At 37.2% G+C, this 14,791-nt stretch overlaps 2 protein-coding genes across 2 annotated transcripts in view; one reads left to right on the top strand and one right to left on the bottom strand.

Annotated features, from left to right (window-relative positions):
* Positions 1–14,791, bottom strand: part of LOC139120830 (nucleoplasmin-like protein ANO39) — a 53,922-nt gene that overhangs the window by 12,995 nt on the left and 26,136 nt on the right. Inside the window, exons 4-9 of the mRNA XM_070685407.1 lie at positions 11,586–11,676; positions 10,175–10,335; positions 9,710–9,814; positions 5,872–6,059; positions 3,682–3,739; positions 950–1,126 (exon numbers count right to left, since the gene is read on the bottom strand). Of these exons, the coding sequence (XP_070541508.1) occupies positions 950–1,126; positions 3,682–3,739; positions 5,872–6,059; positions 9,710–9,814; positions 10,175–10,335; positions 11,586–11,676 (780 nt within the window). The remainder of the gene's footprint in view (positions 1–949; positions 1,127–3,681; positions 3,740–5,871; positions 6,060–9,709; positions 9,815–10,174; positions 10,336–11,585; positions 11,677–14,791) is intronic.
* Positions 11,647–14,791, top strand: part of LOC139120828 (solute carrier family 28 member 3-like) — a 54,375-nt gene continuing 51,230 nt past the window's right edge. Inside the window, exon 1 of the mRNA XM_070685404.1 lies at positions 11,647–11,798. The gene's annotated coding sequence lies outside the window, so the exon portion shown is untranslated. The remainder of the gene's footprint in view (positions 11,799–14,791) is intronic.

Raw genomic sequence — 14,791 nt, 5'->3', positions numbered from 1 at the left:
TTTGGGCACGTAAGAGAACAGGCTACAACTGTAAGGACGGTGTCTTTTTCCATCCTTGAATAACCTGCGACGATTTTCGCATTTTGCAACATGAGCCCACAAACAACACAGATATTTTCACGCGTTTTTGGTGATACAACAGAGGTCGTGCCGACTTTTGTGGGAGTGATCGCACTCGACATGCGAGTTTTATGCACCTCTCGTTTGGGTCAATTGGTAACTCCTCCCAATGTGTAAAATTTAGTGATATCATCCTATGAATAATATATGAGTACAGAAAAACGTCATCTCATGAATAATTTATAGCAACGCAGTTCGTGCAACAAAGCCAAGTCTGTGATTCCGGGTGAAACTCCGCTGTATAGCGTTCACTCCACTCATCGCGTTCACCCTACTCATCGCGTCCACTCACGCGCGGGTTTCACATGAAAGCAAAATACAAATCATTGCGTTCACTCCACTCAAACATTCACAAATCACAGACTTGAACCAAGTCTAGGAATCAAGGTGAACAGATTCGTTTTATGCAAGACACATTCTGCAAACTATTTTTTGATTTCTGTCCAAAGAAACCCCATGGGTTGGTCTTAAGCTTCAGAAAGAAACAAGTTTTGGGTATATGCTACACATAATATACAGTCAGGAAAATTGATGAAATAAATCCAGGGAGTAATATCAGATACAGCTGTATGAAAATACAAATACAATACACTGGCTAGCTTCATCATAAAACCAGACTAATGCATGTACTTTTTGTAATTGACAACATAAGTAAAGTAATGTGCTGAGGAGAGGCAGACTACAAATGACGGCAAAAAGTCTTCACAATTTACATAAGTTACTTGATGGCATTTTCTTTCAAGGTGGGCGGGGGGGAAAGAAATTCCTGGGTGGTGCCTCAAGTGAAAAGAGTAATAATGCAAAAACTATGATATGATTGAAAACCTACCGGTGTCTTTTCATTTGGTATGCCTTTTTCTTTGTCGTCTTTCTTTACTGATGTCTTTGTTTTGTCCTTGTCTTTAGTGCTTTCTTTCTTTCCCACTTTGTTGTCCTTTTTTGCTGATGCCTTCGGCGTGTCCTTGGTTGGCTCCCCATTTATTTGTGTCTTTTCTTTGCTTTTGTCCTGTGAAGGGGAGGGCAACCATACAGAAATATTTTTGTGAATGACTTACCATCATTCCATAGAAATCACTTTTATTTGATTACATCATACTTGACTAATTAATAAAAGCATTTTAAGCTGATTATCGTCTGGAAAATTGTCAGGAAGGATAAAAATGTCAGGTCTATGATTGAGGTAATAGAATGGAAGAAAGAACAGACAGCTGTTGGTAAGAGAAATTTCCCACTCTAAATATAAAGGTGGCAGAACAGGCAAAGGAAGCCATGAGCCTGGAGGCTGGGGAGGATCTGTTATCAAAGCACAGGATGTGACTCTAGTGACTGACTTGTTGTTTCAATTTACCTTCTTGAATTGAAGAAGACATGGTCAATATTATTGAGCTGTAGGGTAGGTAGTCTGTTATCATAGTTAGGAGGGACACCAAAATAATCTTTCATCAGAAATACAATAGAAGAAATGCAAACATTCATTGCACACATCATAAGAATTATGGACTGATAAACACTGATTGTTATAATCTATGATTTTATGACTTTACTTCAGCGCCTGATGATGATGATGATGATGTCTTACAGACTTTGGATTTTACTTCTCATTTTTCTTGAGAAAGTTTGTCAATATCTTGTGATTCTTTCTTTCTAAACTTCACATATCAACCTTGTACTTTCTGGCTTCTAAAACATCGGTCAATTTTCCTTCCCAAGTACCTGGGTTATGTAAACAGAGACCTTTTCAACTTAAACCTGAACAGACGTCCTCTAATGTTGCCAACGGACAATGAGGGTCATTTTCTACTTTAAAGGTTGGGAGGTGGTTGTTTCAGATCATGAATCTGAAGGTAGTCCCGGTGTCCTCTCTTCCACACAGACCCTGACATATACTGAGGTCAAAATAAGTGCACAGGAAATCTGAGAAGCAGTGTAACGGTTGTGTGCACATGGCCAGAGTTGGAGACCAGAAAACAGAAAAGCTGCCACCTGTTAGCAGGCCCTGTATCAACAGCTGCAATTTAGAAATGTACAGTGGATTTGGATACATGGTGTCAAGTCTCAGGGTCATGAACGTTGCTGTGGAGTCACCGACAGTTGCACAGGTTTGGGATAAAACACACACTATGTCTGCATATCTTCACACATACTTGTGACAAAACATCTTGCAGGATATTATCCAGCCAGTTCTTTATCAATACAGGTTTTACTGCCATTGAAGAGACAAAGCCACTCAGGTAGTATTTTTCAGTCAAGGGTTATTTTGTACAGTTTGGCAGTTATTTCTGAACACAGATTACATTAAAATACCCTTCTGAAAATTGTATTTGTGTATGAGACACAACAGTATGGCTCTTGACGCCACCTACTTTGTCAAAGAAATGCAGATGGGTCAACCTTTGAAAAAGGTTAATTCATGAAATTAGCACACATGACTGCGTACTGCAAGGGTAAATTCCACAGAAAAACGTGCAGACTTTCATAAACAAGTCGGTTTGCATCAACTCATGAGGGCGCTCTTAACAAATTTTGTCAAGGCCAACATGTCAATGTACCTGCATGAAGTCAACACATGAAAAGTGGGAAGGTGGTTTCACATACTCTAAAGAGATGTTAGGGCAATTCACAGTCCCACTTTTGTGTCAATGATCAATGTTACTTTCTGTTGTTAAGGCATTATGTTTGGAAGAAGTGAGGTTTACTGTATCTGGGGCATGCCACCCTCCACACATACTCTCTTACAGTCCCTCCTTGACAACACACTTTGACTGGTGATGCCTGGCTCAGCACAAGCTGGCACAGTTGGCTATGCCAGGTCCCTGAGTTGGCTGTGCTGGCTTGGACACTATAGGGCATTACAAGCAAGGGGCTGTGAGAGTGTCTGCCTCTGTACACTACCAAGTAATTTTTTTTCAACAGATATACTTACTGTTTTTTGCCAAGCTAGACAATTGTGCACAGAACATCAGATAATGGTGAAATTTTATGTTAAATACATAAGCTTTCAATAATTCTTGAAAGGAAATTACTCTACCAATAACTCAAATCAGGAGACCACACAGGCAGCTTCACACCAGGTCATTTGAAACCAAATAGAATTATCTTTAACAGCAACAATAGATCACTTCCGTTTGGCACTTACATGTCGACATCAATCAAATGACATTATCTACCTCATAGATGTTCCATTAAGATTTCCTTTTTGTCTCCCTGTTTCATATGATGAAATTTTGTACTAAGCTATAGAGGGCGCTACAACCTTTGTGCTATTCTAACATTTGCACTCTATCACATTCTTGACAGGTCTATGAAGTTCTGCAGTCCTTTAGAAGGAGAAGGGGTTTGTAAATTTCCCTCAGGATTTGATGTTTCTCAGAATCAGTCTTACACTGAATCATGTGATCCCAAATACCACATCATTACTTGTAGTATTCCCTGATTCGCATGACCAACCCACTTACAAGTCCAATACTCACAAGTAAACATTTGAAGGCCCAAGATCTCAAATTCTTGCTCTTGCTAAAATTGCTTGCTTCTTTTTTGTAGTTAACAATCATAAACCCTTACCTCTTTCTGTTTTTCTTTCACCTTTATTGCTTTAGATTTGACAGGTGTTTCTTCTTCACTGTGGAAAAAAGAAAAAGTTTTCTAATTATAATAAATTAGCTAATGCCATGATTTACTCACAATTATGTATACCTTGGAATACCTTGGAGCCAGCTGGGACACTCTGAATCAGAGAGTTAAGAAAGAAAGTTATGTGAAAGACACTTTAATTGCAATCCACTACAGTCAAATGGCAATGCATATCCATGCCATTGAGTGAATTTCTCCATACTTCTGTACCTATCAATGATTTCTACCAGGGTGTGGTTGTGCTGGGGAATTTGATTGCCATAAGATGCACTGTGTCTAGAATTTTGACTGATATCAAGTCCTAAATTACATGTAGCCTCTGTTTTCCCTAATCCTCAGGTATTTGACATATTTTTGTAGCCTGTGGGTGGGGAATTTGATATGGCTTGGAAAAAATCCCAATGCCCCTGCTAGGCCTGCACTCTTTAATATGCCAAAACAATGTGTGTTTTATAACTCACCTAATCCATTTTCTTCATTTAATTGAGAAATTTTCTACTATCACTTACCTCAGTTATGTTTGCCATTTTGGTTTATTTTTTACAATGAGCACATTCATAAATAGCACTTTCAAACGTCTATAGGTCAAAGCTAGCATAACTGTTACCTGGTTGGGTAACAGTTCTAAAAATGTTTAACCATTAACTAACCCTTTGCATGTATCAGTAACCATTAACTAACCCTTTGCATGAATCAGTAACCAGTAACTGGCCCTTTGCATGTATCGGTAACCAGTGACTGGCCCTTTGCATGTATCGGTAACCAGTGACTGGCCCTTTGCATGTATCAGTAACCATTAACTAACCCTTTGCATGTATCAGTAACCATTAACTAGCCCTTTGCATGAATCAGTAACCAGTAACTGGCCCTTTGCATGTATCGGTAACCAGTGACTGGCCCTTTGCATGTATCGGTAACCAGTGACTGGCCCTTTGCATGTATCGGTAACCAGTGACTGGCCCTTTGCATGTATCGGTAACCAGTGACTGGCCCTTTGCATGTATCGGTAACCAGTAACTGGCCCTTTGCATGTATCGGTAACCAGTAACTGGCCCTTTGCATGTATCGGTAACCAGTGACTGGCCCTTTGCATGTATCGGTAACCAGTAACTGGCCCTTTGCATGTATCGGTAACCAGTAACTGGCCCTTTGCATGTATCGGTAACCAGTAACTGGCCCTTTGCATGTATCGGTAACCAGTAACTGGCCCTTTGCATGTATCGGTAACCAGTAACTGGCCCTTTGCATGTATCGGTAACCAGTGACTGGCCCTTTGCATGTATCGGTAACCAGTGACTGGCCCTTTGCATGTATCAGTAACCAGTAACTGGCCCTTTGCATGTATCGGTAACCAGTGACTGGCCCTTTGCATGTATCGGTAACCAGTAACTGGCCCTTTGCATGTATCGGTAACCAGTAACTGGCCCTTTGCATGTATCGGTAACCAGTGACTGGCCCTTTGCATGTATCGGTAACCAGTACCTGGCCCTTTGCATGTATCGGTAACCAGTAACTGGCCCTTTGCATGTATCGGTAACCAGTGACTGGCCCTTTGCATGTATCGGTAACCAGTACCTGGCCCTTTGCATGTATCGGTAACCAGTAACTGGCCCTTTGCATGTATCAGTAACCAGTAACTGGCCCTTTGCATGTATCGGTAACCAGTAACTGGCCCTTTGCATGTATTGGTAACCAGTAACTGGCCCTCTGCATGTATCGGTAACCAGTAACTGGCCCTTTGCATGTATCGGTAACCAGTAACTGGCCCTTTGCATGTATCGGTAACCAGTGACTGGCCCTTTGCATGTATCGGTAACCAGTGACTGGCCCTTTGCATGTACCACAACAGAGATCGTGAGTGAAGTGAGTTACCACCCAAAATGTTGAACAATTACAAATTGGCACTTTTACCAAGACAATACATCTACCAATGACAGCTGACCATGTTGTAGAGGTGACAGCTCTGTAAGTCTTTTAAAATGTCAACACTTGTAGGACTACCTGAAAGTGACCACAACGGACAAGTGACCACCCTGAAAGAGTGACCAGTGGGAAAATTTGACTGTAGATCACAGATTATGGTGAAAGTGGTAAAATCTTCCAAAACTATCTCAGAGTTACCTCTCTTCATCTTCACTATCCTCTTCATCCTCCTCATCAGATTCATCAAAATCACCATCGCTATCTTCATCACTCTCATCATCTTCATCATCATCATCTCCAAGATCAATTTCAAAATCACTATCCTCATCATCATCGTCATCATCATCGTCGTCATCTATCTCCATGGCTTTGACTTCTTTGAGTGGCTTTAGAAAGAGAAAACATTTATGAGAATTGACATTAACGTGGCATTGTACATAACATAGGGTAATTGCTAAAAATCACTTTTTTTCACAAAGATTCATTCAATTTTTATTTACATGTGAACCCAAGATTAAAGTGTTGGTTGGGTTCAGCATCTAGCATTACAAGAAGTCATAAGTTGAGTGACAAGGAAGTAAATTTATGCAAATTTACACTATCCTACAATATCCTTGCTTCTTTTTTCTCTTATTTTCAACACTTCACAAGAATTTAACTTAACTCTGGCCAGGTCAAATTTTGTGAAATTTTCATATTATGTTCTTTAACTGCTATAAAATAGAATGACAACATTGTATGGCAATAAAGTTCTTACGTTTTGAATAAAAGTTATTTCAATCAAGTTTTTGGCTTAAATTAATTCTCATCATTGATACCAAATTAAGGTTTTCTACCCCAAATATGTACTCCTTGTCATCCTTTGAATAAACCAGTGCTACTATACTTAAGATTCTCAATTTTTTAAAATATACTAGACTTGCAATTATTGAGACTTTTACCAAGTTTACACTTTTCTGCTCATTAGCATACTTTTGGTAAATGATAACTCCATTAGAACAAATTTTCACTTACAGTCTAAGCATGCATCTACACACCAAATACAAAGGGGAAATATGCAGCAGCTCTGAAGTTTTTGCGACTGGACTAAGAAATTCAAGTATGAGATATCTGGTACTTTGTTTTGGACCAAGAACAACAAAATTCATCCAAAAATACCATATAGCAGGTTTTGTCAAAATTTGAACAAAAATTAGATCATCACTAAGAACCTTCAAGTCAAATTTAGAAGCAATGGGACCAGCAATTTCAGAGATTTTTTCACAAAAAAAAGACAAAAAAGACTCAAAAATACAAATATGCAATGTTCACCACAATTTGAATAAACTTAAAATAACTTTACCCCTTGGAATATGCATACCAGGTTTAAAAGCAATCAGACATAAAAGAGAATCAGTGATTTCACAGAAGACTCTTTGATCAAAAATGGGAAAGTTGCAGCCAAAATACAACCATCAAAATTTCACCACAATTTGAAAAAATCTGGCAGGCCAAATCTTTATGCATACCAAGTTTCAAGGCAATCAAACAAGCACATTAAGAGAACTTGATTTTTTTAACCAAAAATAGGAAATATTGCCCAAAAGATACAAATATGAGAATTTCACCACAATCTGAACTAAGACCGCCCCTAGAAATATGCATACCAAGTTTCAAAGCAATCAGACAAGTGGTTTTCAGAGAACATTTTTTGACTAAAACAGAAAAATTTGCCCTAAAAATACAAATATGAAAATTTCACCAAAATTTGAACAAATCTAACTAAAGTTAACTTAAGAAACCTGCATACCAGTTTTCAAGCAAATCTGGCTTGTGATTACAGAACTTTAGCAATTTGCAGGAATTTGCCTTTTTTAAACCTCATTCGCACATTTTGATACTAACATCTTCATTTGAACAAATTTACACTTCCACCCCGGGTGCACCTGTATACAAAATACTAGGATGGTACATACTGTGATTTTTGAGTTTTTGATACATACATACATACATCCATCCATCAACACATACATACCAGTGTATCTATCCATCCAGCCATCCATCCATCCATACATACAATGATACTGTGATACTAGACTTGCTCACAAGTCTGTGGGCATATATATCAAAATATATAATAAATTGAAGGACTAAACATCAGCAGACCATCACACTAATTGATAGGCTGTTGCATAGATTGTGGGGTGAATGCCTTGGGCCATAGACTTGTGAACCTTTCAGGGTTTAGGTTGCTATAAATAATTCAAAATGACATCAGGCTTATAAGTATGCACAAGGGCAGGCAGTTTCCAAGGAGGTTGCAGAGGGACCATGTTGCAATCACTGAATTACATGCTATTATTCTTTATTACATTGATTATGGAAGTTTTATTTCAATAATGTTCAATACAGTAACTTTTTTACTCTTGTTTTCCAAACCGAGTAAATTACAAACTTGATTGAGTCGGACTGAAAAACTTCTATGCACAGCACACGGTCTGTGATGAAGGCCCATTTACCGGCACTGTGTAGTATGAGTGCCATGTTGGTACAAGGCCTAATTTCCTGATTATTTTGAGCATGCCATTGCTCATCTCTGATCATATCGAGACAAGAAAATCTCTGTTATATATATATCAAGTTAAGATAAATATTGGCTACAAATCACAATATATTTCTTGTGATAAACTGATCACTTCGTATGTCAGAAGTCCTTGTCAATCATTTGCTTACATATTATATGCTTATGTCAACAAATGGCCACACCGCTTGTAACACTAGAGGGCGTTTGCACCGTACACCAGTCCCTTGGTCAGCCAGAATCTGCTGCTGCAAAAAGCAAGGCGACTGGGGGCCGGTCTATGCATGATACATATATACATGCATACATACATACATACATACATACATACATACATACATACATACATACAGACAGACAGACAGACAGACAGACAGACAGATGCCACAACCTACCATTTAAGCTTTCTTTGGTATACCGTTATATACACACATCAAATGTTAGTGACCAAACAGTATGCAAAACTACAATAGCATTGTCTATCATAAGAGTTAATGGAGATATTTTGATGACAATTCTTTCAATTCTAACTTGACTGAGAAGTTAGCTATACCTCAGACAGTATCATCTGTTGTCATATCATGGATTGTAGCCTTCTTACTGTAACTACATTATAATAATACTGATTTATAATACCACAGCTACACTGTAAAATGGTGTAAAAAAATCTAATACCATGAGTTTGTCTAGATTTGTGAGATTTTTTACTTCATTTGTTTGCATGTTTGATTCGAGAATGCTGGAGGAATGTAGAAAATTTTGGTAACAGGTGGCAAAAAAAAAAGTACAGGCAGTTACAAGTACTGTATGTCCAAAATGTCCTGATTTTTAACTAAAACTGAATTTTCACAGCCAGCAAATTTTAGCTGACAGCTGGTTGTTTTTGCCGGCTTCTAGCTACTTTCTACATCCCTTTGCTGCCTCACTTAAATATGAATCTTTTCTTAAACCAATAATACACAGAAACAACAAAAATCACAGCTTTTGTTCCTACCATTCTTAAGTTTTTATGATAGATGGATAGATGGCCTGACAGATTTCAAAATATACATGCTGATCAAAGATACATATTTAGATTTTATTGATGTGGATGGAATAACTACATGGGTACTGGACAAATATGTATTCTGCAAAAGTATTAATGGTCTAAAAGAGAATTCTAGAGCCTGGAAATCAACAATCAGAAATAAGCATTCATGTTTAATTTGTTTAGGAAATGTTTTACACTCAATATACATATGAAATCCATCATAGTGCATGTAATGAACAAGTTTCACCAGGTTTTGAAAGTGTGTTGTGAATGACAATGGATTTGTCATAATTTCAGTTACAAATTGAAACCACCTGGTATCAGAGTTTAACTTCACTGAATACAAATACTTTACTACTAAATACTATACTCTATTCACATGAAGATATACCATACCATAGATCAAAGTCTCGTGACACAGTTGGAATTTATTGAATATTTCATACCTTCTTCTTCTGTTTTGTGAGCAATTCAATATCAGAATCTTCGTCACTTTCTTCATCAGAGTCTTCGCTTTCTTCTGTTGATTTATTCAAATCCAACTTCGCAAGCTGAGAAATGAGTACACAGAAATGAAAAGTTGAAGTATAACAAAAGGAGTGCAGACTTGACTGAATATACCGTACAATTCTAAATTTTTCCATGAAGTGTTTCTTGAAAATTTGATGTAACCAACTGTGGCATAGTACTAGGGAGAGACTGTGTTTCTGGAAGGCAATGTCATCAAACAGTATTTGATGACACGTACTTCATCTAATGTCTTACAGATTCTTGAAATACAGTGATCAACTGATTTTCAAAATTTAAGAATATTAACTGATTATTAACTTCGAATATACATTTAAAAATCTAAAAGTACATTTCAAAATACCTAAAGCTTTCCTCTACATTCTGCCATCCGATTGTCATACCTTTTTGGGTTTTTCATCTGCTGTTGATGCTGGTCTTTTCTTAGATTTTGCTAAAAAAGGAGATGCATCATTCTTTTCTGGAGATGTATCTTCTTCTTCCTCCGCTTCATCATCTATGAAGTCATCATCAAACCCAGTATACTGTGTAAGATCTTCAACTTCTGTTGGTCAGTAATGTTAGCAATGGTGAGGATAATAAACACAGTTACTCTCATTGCTTGCTGCTTACTGATCCTAACTCTAATGAAAGTAAAGTTCACTGCTGTAAAACATATCAATGAGCTTCAATGCTTTCATTGGCATTTTCAGATTCCCTTGCAATTTAGCTAAGACGACTTCCTATTTAAACAAGTGTTGTATTACATTTGTGAATTTACTGACATAGCTTAATTTGCTAAAAGAGGTTACTAGTTGAAAAGTCCTGTTTTAGGCCAAGAAAAATAAAAAGTTTGTATCTCATCCTAGACATATTGCAAAAATGTGGTGACACGACTTTTTTTGCTTCTCAATTTTTTTTATTCTTCAACCAACACGAATGCCCAGAAAACATGAAAACAACACAGGAATGCACACAGATATAGTTTTGTATAGCAACAGTTCTGTGGTTTGACTTTTAGTGCAGCAATGCACAGTTTTGACAGATTAACAAAACAGTGACATATGTGTGTACAGTTCTGAATGGAATGTTAGTGTCAGTTATTTTGTTTACAGTTCTGTTTTATACAGCACTGTGTTATGCACTATCTTCATGTATTTTTGCGGGTTTTTTCCATTTTATTTTCTCATGGGCAGAAAAAAAAGTTGATGCAGCAGGTCTGAATTTATGCGCGCGAGGATGAGAAACAAACTTTTCATTTTTCTTGGCCTTACAGTATTTTCTGAAGGAAGCTCTCTCTCTCACTCAGTGTTGCAAGTACTAACTGTTAACAAAAGGGTTTCTATTTCACCATTGAGGGCGCTGCATCAAAAGTACAAGTAGTTTAAAGCATGTCACCGGCATCACTGTTTGGTGTTGTTCTAGCTCTATTTAAGGTTTTGAGTCAATATGCAATTTTTTTCCTGAGAAATGTGTCCAGTTTGGACTGTTTGCGAACTTAACATTGCTACTGACAACTTTTTATCAGTAATTTTACTGAACAAATGCACAAAATACACCCAGAAGGCTTTGCTTGATTCTCTTTTTCCTAGTGCAATAGACACCAGGAAAAGAATTTCAGAGTGAAAACATAATGAGACCCCTGGAATCATGAAAAGTGCCTGTAAGAGATTTGTGCAAGTATTAAGGAAAAAATTAAAACGTTTTGGCAGAACTTATTCACTATGTTTCATTGAGAAATAAACCAAATGTACAGGATGTTTTGATCTCTAGTTTGCACACAGATATGTTACAGATGAAAATACTAATACTGACCAATGATGTGATTTCCAGCAAGGTGAACTGGTCCTGAGCCATTGATAAGCTTGAATGTTACTGGTGGGTTGAAATTCAAATTCAGCTGACACTGAAGAAGAAAAACCAAAAATCACAATCAACACATCAACATACATGTATCTCATCATCTGAAAGAGAGCATTCACTTTTATAGAGGAATGTGCTGTAACTTGATCTACTTGGACTCAAACAGTAAGACTATTTTAAAAGTATTTCATTAACATCTTGATGAATCTTTTCTCCAGATAGATTCACAAAAACAATATGATACAATGTTGGTTACACTACACTAAGAAAAGTAAGATACAATATAAATGAAGATCTTTTGTAATGTTAAAGTGTACCTACCGTATACCCGGTATACTCAAATACACACAAAGCTTGATAGAGAACTGATAACCATGATTTCAAAATTTTGCATTTATCTTTTTGTATCAAAACTCATATTATGATAGGTATTGGGCTGATGACAATGTGTGGTACATTACTGCCGTTTAATATTTTAATTTATTCAGTCAAAGAGTAAATAAACCTTAGGATAATAATCAATTTTCAAACCTTTCTTGTTGATGAAGTGCTTTTTGGTCTTTTTCAAAATGAACAGATTTTCAACATCGCCAATATTATGAAAAAATTGGCGAAAAACCTTTGTGAGGATGGTACATTGCCGCCACTCAGAATTTTGCTTGGCAAGCTTCATTGAATGTATGAAAATCCTATGTAGTGTTTCAAAATCCTGGTTAGCAAATACCTATTTTCTATTTTAAGTTCTTCAACAGCTTTCTATCAAATCCCATTTCAATGTATCAATATCCACATGGCAATATGCCACGTTGAAAAGCAAACTGCAAACTTGATCCAAATATTCTATTTTGTATTAGATTTTGGGCATGGACTTATGCAGTATTCCCCTTGATATACATGATGGACATCTTAAAACTGCAATCATGTTGAACAAAAAAGTGACGAGGACAGTGTTTGACATATCACTATCTTAAACACAATTATCTTACTTATTATCAATCGCTTTTTTGCTCACGTGTTGACACACGTGAGCATATGTCGCAGCGATGTCTGTCTGTCTGTCTGTCTGTGTGTCCGTGTGTCTGTCTGTCTGTCTGTCTTTCTGTTGGTCCAATATCTCAAACATAGGGCCAAAGTCCCTGAAGCTACTATAGACATGGATACAAAATTAAGTATTTCCTTACTGTATGAAATTATCTCACTAAGGTCATCCTACGGACAAGTAAACTAAATATTAAAGCTGTCTGACCAGCGGTTTTGAAAGAACAAGCAACTCAACAGTTGACAGAGCTCTGTTGAGTTATGTAGAGAATAACCTTTTGTGACACATGTATTGATGAAGAAGGTGGATATCTTTGATTAACATTGTGAGTTCTGTTTAATAAGTTGAGACTGTACATACTCAGAGAAAGCACACTGAAGAGACAAAGGTTTGAAACTTAAGAAGTTCAAGGTCATCAAAAGCATAAGGAATCATGTTACACTTTCATTGCACTGTTTACACAGATTGCATAATTGCTATAAATAGCACATGAGGAATCTTTATACAGCCCAGCTTTACCATAAAAACCCTATCACTTTGACCACTCTTTTAATTGACCACTCTATTTTTTTCCTCAAAAAGTAATTTTATTTTATCCTTACCAAGTCAACCATAAATGGAAATTAGAACTTTCTCTATCTCTATCTCTATCTCTATCTCTATTGACTATTTTGAGCAATTTCTTTTAGATAACATACAGGACACAATAAATGACGGTTCAGAATATGTCAAAGTTGGGATTCAGGAAAGTTGCCTTTACATGTTTTAATCCTCCAAGATGGTAAGCATTTCACTATGAACTGTCAAAAAAAGTTGAACTTTCTGATAATTCCACACTAAAATTATTTTGGCTTTGATGATTCCTAATTAATTCAATTATTTAAAATCATATTAATTATTTTTTTCTGGGTGAATTGATAGGGTTTATAGAGTACAAGAATTACATACAATGTAAGTCAAATTTTGACCAAAATGACAAAAAAATTCCTTAAAAATACAGATTTGCATATTTCATCACAATTTGAACAAGTCTAAGTTGGGTTACCCCTAAGGACCTGTATACCAAATAACAAAGCTGTCTGACCAGCGGTTATGAAGAAGAAGATTTTTACCAAAAACACCTTTTTTGGCATTAATTTGCCTATTTTCAACAATATCAAAAATTAAAAAAATAGTTTCTCAAAATCGTATTTTTCATCTACACAACAAATATCAAATCAGTAAGTACTGCGGTTCTCAAGATATTTGAGTGGACGGACGCCTCACAAACGGACATACATACATACATACATACATACATACATACATACATACAGACTGACGACAGACGCCGGACGGATACCCATCCCAATAGCTTCTATAGACTATAGTCTACAGTAGCAGGGCTCGAAAATTCTCGCCGCCCGACGCCCGTGACAAGTGAATTTTGAGTCCGGGCAAGTGAAAACAACATTCTCCCAGCCCGACGGACAAGTGAATTTCAATGAGGCCACTGTACGTACGCGCTGCCACTCTCTAGTTCTTTGAGTGTACTCGGCTTTCGATATGGCCGGCCGATAAAATAGCTCTGTTCTGCTTGGTTACAAAATGACAAAATATTGACGTATTTGCACGCTCTTATGTTTTTTTCTTCTCATGAAATCATGTCATGATGTCTCCTTAACAGAAAACTACAGCTTAGGGATGGACCATTAGACCTTGGGAGGGGGGTGGTCACAATGAAATTGTGAAAATTTTTTTTTACTATTGTAAATTTCTGAAATTTTTTTTTCCAAATGAGATTAGTTGTGCAAATTTTTTTTTTCAGAATAAATTTTCAGATTTATAATTTTTTTTTCGTTCGTCGCTGTCTGAAGATAAAGCGGCCACGCAAGCGGTCACGGGGGGGGGGGGGAGGTCAGGAGAGGGTGTCCCCCTGCTGCTGTTGGAGCTTTTGAAAAATAGACATTAAAATGATGTTATTTGGTGGCACTTGGGGAGTTTTTGCTGGGGGTGGTCAGGAGGGGGTGTCCCCCCTCCTGCCGTTGGAGCTTTTGAAAAATAGAGATTAAAATGGTGTTATCTGGTGGTACTTTGGGAGTACTTTTGCGAGGGGAGTTCAGGAGGGGGGTGTCCCCCC

This window comes from Ptychodera flava, chromosome 20 (assembly GCF_041260155.1).
Source record: "Ptychodera flava strain L36383 chromosome 20, AS_Pfla_20210202, whole genome shotgun sequence".
Taxonomy (NCBI): Eukaryota; Metazoa; Hemichordata; class Enteropneusta; family Ptychoderidae; genus Ptychodera; species Ptychodera flava.
The sequence above is the reverse complement of the archived record's forward strand: the minus strand, read 5'-3'. Positions and strand labels throughout refer to the sequence as shown.